Source organism: Elephantulus edwardii, unplaced genomic scaffold (assembly GCF_000299155.1).
Source record: "Elephantulus edwardii isolate Elephantulus edwardi_28Jun2011 unplaced genomic scaffold, EleEdw1.0 scaffold00011, whole genome shotgun sequence".
NCBI lineage: Eukaryota > Metazoa > Chordata > Mammalia > Macroscelidea > Macroscelididae > Elephantulus > Elephantulus edwardii.
In genome coordinates this window covers 21,397,374-21,403,016 of record NW_006399761.1, presented here as the reverse complement: position 1 = coordinate 21,403,016, position 5,643 = coordinate 21,397,374, and the positions used below count along the sequence as shown (strand labels likewise).

General features: G+C 48.9%; 1 protein-coding gene across 1 annotated transcript in view; it reads left to right on the top strand.

Annotated features, from left to right (window-relative positions):
* LOC102860428 overlaps nt 1-5,643 on the top strand; it is an 11,831-nt gene that overhangs the window by 1,195 nt on the left and 4,993 nt on the right. Inside the window, exons 3-8 of the mRNA XM_006881028.1 lie at nt 17-115; nt 232-437; nt 757-828; nt 969-1,057; nt 1,738-1,915; nt 5,550-5,639. Coding sequence (XP_006881090.1) covers nt 17-115; nt 232-437; nt 757-828; nt 969-1,057; nt 1,738-1,915; nt 5,550-5,639 — 734 coding nt within the window. The remainder of the gene's footprint in view (nt 1-16; nt 116-231; nt 438-756; nt 829-968; nt 1,058-1,737; nt 1,916-5,549; nt 5,640-5,643) is intronic.

The following is a 5,643-nucleotide window of genomic DNA, read 5'->3' as shown; positions in this document are numbered from 1 at the left end:
GTCCCGCCGGCTGCAGCCCGGGCCGGGGCGGAGAGGAGGCTGCAGGCCGGGCCGGCGCCCCGCGTGGGGAGGCGGCTGCAGTACCTGTTAGCAGGCGCGGTGGGGTGCAGCCCGTGTGCGGGCAGGAGGGGGTCCCTGCACCCGAGCGGGGGGCTGCCGGCACGGGGAGGGTGGTGTAGCGGGGAGCCGGCGGCAGAGATGGGGGTAACCACAGCCCTCCATGCCCTGCAGCCGCGGCCAGGTGTGCGCGCTGCACGTGTGTGAGTGTGCGCGCGTGTGAGGGTGCCCTGGGCGCGCGCCACGCGTCCGCCCGCGACGTCCCGGGGATTCCCCCTTGGAAATGGGTCTGCGCCGCAGGCTCCCCGGAGAAGTTGAGTGTGGCGGCCACTCCTGCGGGGTCCCGGACAACAGGCCCGGGCCACAGAGGTTCCAGGCGCGTTTGCGCTTGGAGAGGGGCCTGCCTTCCTCTGGCCGGGAGTTCTGGCTCCCAGCTGGGCCCCGACCTTGATTTTTGTCTGCGCTTGGAGAGGCTGGGAACCTTCACCGACTTAGATAGCAGAGGGGAAAGGACAGCTTTTGTTCTTGGAGACGTGGGGGGTGCTTATGTGGTTATTTCCTTGACTGCGAGGAGGCGGCATCTGCGATCCGTGCTTGTGTGCCTGTGCAGGGTGGTTGGATTCTTCCAGATTTGTCTAGGTTCTTCCCCACCCCGAAAAGAAGAGCGTATGGAAAGCGAATCTATGCTTCTCTTTTTAGAAACTAGACGATGGGCATTTAAACAACTCCCTGGGCTCTCCAGTTCAAGCGGAGGTGTACTTCCCACGGTTGGTAAGTGATTTTGCTCTTCTACTCTCTGTCCCTGTTCTCTTCCTGTCTCCTTGCATTTTCTAATGAATTCGGAGGGTTTTTCTCCTCTCAGGCAGGCTCTTAAACTTAAACTTCCTGTTTCCTCCTCTAATCCTCTGCAGATAGTTCCATTTTGCGGGCACATTAAAGGTGGCATGAGACCAGGCAAGAAGGTGTTGGTGATGGGCATCGTAGACCTCAACCCGGAGAGGTAAGACAGCGTTGGTGGCAGGAGGGCAGAACCAACAGCCCGTTGCCAGCCCTGCCCACTGCGGCCTGTGGTTTAGCTTGCCCCTCCTCTTCCTGGCCTTGTGGACTGTGTTGCCGGTTGGAAGTGCCAACAGAGTACCATGTTCCCATGAAAAGAATGTGTATGAATCCTAGCCATCATTTCTCCAGACAGCTATTTATATATCAGAGATCCTAAAAATAGCTCCACATTTTCTCTTTGACCCTTAGGGGAGGCCAAAGGATATTTTCCTGTTTTGTTTTTAATGCTCTTTTAAACATTGTGTTTAAAAAGTACCAACATCTTCAGCGGTAGTTATAGGTTCTGCACCAGACTTTCCACACTGTTAATCCCCTGGCTCATAGCTGGAGCTGATTTGGAAAACTGAGAAATGGATGGTGAAACAAATATGTGGGTGGTTTGGGTTGTTTAAGTCCCTAATTTTAATCGTTGTCAACTCCCACAAAGTTTTGACAGGAGCCCTCTTTAGGTAACAAAATAATAAACTGATTTGAGTGTAAATTGACTTCCCCTTAGCCTAATTCTAATGAAGAGATTAGCAACCTGTGCAAAGCAGACTTGGAGGAAAAATAGGAGACAGACACTGAGTTCTTGAACATGTCCTGTCTGGTTCTGGGTAAAGTGACTGTTTGTGTTTCCAGCTTTGCAATCAGCTTGACCTGTGGTGACTCGGAGGATCCCCCCGCTGATGTGGCGATTGAACTCAAAGCCGTGTTCACAGACCGCCAGCTCCTCAGAAACTCCTGTATATCTGGCGAGAGGGGCGAGGAGCAATCAGCGATCCCCTACTTTCCATTCATCCCGGACCAGCCATTCAGGGTGAGTGTCTTAAGTGTGCCAGCCCCGAACGGGCAGGGTGATGAGCTTGCCAAGAACGTTTCAAGCAGCCAGAATTTCTGCATGTCCAGGAAATTTGTCACACGACAGTGACAGAAGGAGGGAAGGGGGGAAACGATTACAAGAGCGCTGTATGCTGATATGAATTGATACTGCCACTGTAGCTCTTAGCTCTAATTTATTTACATATTTAATAAAGAGGGAGCTCTGGTGACATATTCCATAGCACATCCCAAAGTCTCTGAGTCTCTGACAGTTCAAACCTGCCGGCGGCCATATAGGAAAAAAGATGGGCCATCTCTGTTTTTGGAATTCACAGAAACTGCCTGGACAGCGATGAATTGAGTTGATTTAACCCTTCTTAACCATCAACCCTTCTCTACACGCCCAGGTTGTTAAGGGGCAGTGCTTTTTTGTGTGTAGTGCCCAACACAGCATTGTAGTTGTGTACCGTCAAGTTGGATCTGACCCAGAGCTGACCCTCGAGCAGGTTTTCAGAGGGAGTGAATTGCATGGGAAGAGACTGCCCATCCTCCTCCCAAGGAGCAGCTGTGGATTTGAACCGAGTGTCTTTGGGATTACAGTGTAGTTTCTTACCCCTGGGCCACCAGAGCTCAATACTCAACAGAATGGTGGTGTTGTTATGTACCATCTGAACTGGCCCAGAGCTCACCCTCCAGAGTGTTGTTCAGAGGCAGTTAATCGCATGGGAGGAGATTGCCCATCCTTCTCCCACAGAGCGCCTAGTGGATTCAAACCACGTACCTTCGGGATTGCAGTGCAGCTTCTTGCCACTAGGCTACCAGAGCTCTCTCACACAGTAGTGGGCATCTAATAAGATACTTGTAAATAAGTTCTGACCCCCTTTGTTAAAGAGTCACACTGCTTCTTGGGGTTTTCTTGATATAATCTTGATGGAAGCCTTGATCACCAGGCCTTTCCTCTGTAGCCACGGCTTGGTCGATTCCAGCCACTAGCATTGAAGTTTACTGCTTGGTTAAACCATTTTGTTCCAGCCAGGGTCCTGTATGGTAGACAATGCTGTTATGTACTGTCAAGTCAGAAAGAACTCATCAGTGACCCTCCAGTGGGTTTTCAGAGGCAGTAAATCACACAGGAGGAGATTGCCCCAGCTTTGTCCCATGGAGCAACTGCTGGATTAGAACCGCGTGCCTTTGGAATTGCAGGGAAACTCCTTGCCACTAACTAACCTGTCAGAGCTCCCTATCTGGTAGGTACCTCGCCCCAGATTGGTTAATACATATGAATCATCATCGAGGATTTTCTTTTTCTTTTCTTTGCTTAGCCTTCAGGTAGCACTGAACAGGAAGCTCTGGGGCTCAGTGGTAAGGGACTAGGTTGCCAACGCAAAGGCATATAGTTCAAATCCACCAGCTGCTCCGTTGGAGAAAAAATGGGCAGTCTCCTCCCATGTGATTTACTGCCTCTGAAAACCCCCTGCAGGGTCAGCTATGAGTCAGTTCTGACTTGATGACACACGACAACACATTTTATTAGCTGTGACATTTAAAGAGGGTTATGATGGGTTTTTTCCTTTTCTTTGTTCTTTTTGTGAATAAAGTCATGAGCCTATAGTTGTTTTTCTCTCTGAATTGACTGGCCTGGAGTCTATTTCATGGTCACAGACTGGCCAGTTGACTTCCTTCCCGTGTCTGCTTGAGGTCAGATTTGTGCTTTACTGTCTAGTGGGGCAGGAAGCATGGCTCGAACTTCTGCCATGAAGGACAGTGCCAAAAACAGGTTCGCTGTAGCCATGTGTTCAGATCAGGTTTGCTGAACGTCAATGGAGCTGTCTTCATCACATCTCACTAACATATATATCCTAGGAATGACAGCCCAACTCGTTCATGGGTTCTGTATTGCATATAAGCCTTGTAAAGCCGAATTATACTCAGTCTGTTGCTGTTCATCTGAAGATTACAAAAGCCTTAGGAAGAAACAATTATTCCTTTCCTATCATACAGTCTGAGAGAAGGGGCCAAGGCCGTGGCCTTCCCAGGATTACTTAAGCACATCCATGACAGAGTTGGGATTTTTGTCCTTCTAATCACAGTCCTTGGAAAAGGACATCATTCTTGGGAGGAGGGAGGGACAGCACAAGAGAAGAAGACCCTGAATGAGATGGATTGACTCAGTAACTGGGGTAATGGGGGTAGGTGTGTCAAAGAAAATAAGGTTGGCACAGGATAGAGCAGGGTTCAGGGCTGTTATACATAGGGTCGCTACGAGTCACAAGTGTCTTGATGGCACATAACAACAACAATCATAGTGTTCCTTAAACCCATTAGTGCACCCCACCCATCCCATGGTAATCTTCCCCATAAATTTTTTTTTTTTGGCTGTGACAGTTAATGATGAATTTTAATGCATGGTTCCCAACCTGTGAATAACCTGACCTCTGACCGCCAGGACAGTGTAAAAGCTTCCCCCTCAACAAAACTGACACAGAATAGGCCCTTGTTGGGGATACAATTTTAGTAATCATATGAATTAAAAGTGACTAATATTACATGTGGAGTCTCTTCTTACATGGTGACTGTCAATGCTTTTAATAAATATATACCACAGAAGTAATCATTAGACTCTCTGGTGGATTACTTAGGTTAAGGAAGAGGAGAGGGAAAAACTCTTACCGTAGAAAATCAGTATTTCTGTTGGCTTAACGCAGCCTTGTTAATGACACGTATAGCCTTGTTAATGACACACGTTTGGCCCTGTGGTAATTACCGTGTAGCCCGCCTGGCCTGTATTCATGTTTACCATGTTTGAGCGCCGACGCTGTTATTACATGCTGTGAATGGGTGCCATTTCTGCTTCGTAAAGGGCCCCTCTGAGAGGGGTGAGGGAATTAAGCGTCACATAAGTAAATCTACGCGATTTTACATCCCCTCTGGAAGGCATCGAGGCGGGAGAAGTGGTGGAAGTGTATGCGTGTTTAAGTCTTTAATGATACGCAGTAGATTGTCCAAGTGTGTTCAGACTCGAGCAGTGGCAGTACCCCTTGGTGCTTGATGGAAAGGCACGTGCATTCCTGGGCTACAAACTCTGGTTGCTTTTGAGTGGGGTCCTCCTTGTAGACACCCCGCAGGACAGAGTCAAACCGCATTGTATTATTTCCAAGGCTTTTAAGGCTTTCTGGAAGCAGAGTGCGGGATATTCCTGTCACAGCTAATAAATTCAAACTGTCAGCCTTTCAAACTGAAAAATGCTTAACAACTAAGGCACCAGGGCTCCCTAGACCATTGAGTTTCACAATTTGGGGCCCCATCTCCCTGGGCTTCAGGGCACTTTAATATTTAAGGATCCCTGGTGGCCTAGTGGTAGAGAGTTGGGCTGCCAACCCAGAGGTAGAAGGTTCGAAACCACCAGCTGCTCTGGGATGAAGAGGGACAGTCTCCTCCCATGAGATTTATTGCCTCTGAAAATCCACTGGAGGGTCAGCTATGGCTCAGTTCCATCTCAGCAGGACACAAAAGCTAAGGTTTGAGAACCACCCGTGAGGTATCTGCTTTTCTCGCTCTCACCCATCCTTTTCTTTTTATCAGCACAGGGCTCTGGTATTGTGAACTGAGATTGTTAACTGTGTTTCTTGCAGGTGGAAATTCTCTGTGAGCACCCGAGGTTCAGAGTGTTTGTGGACGGACACCAACTCTTTGATTTTTACCACCGCATTCAAACGTTATCAGCCA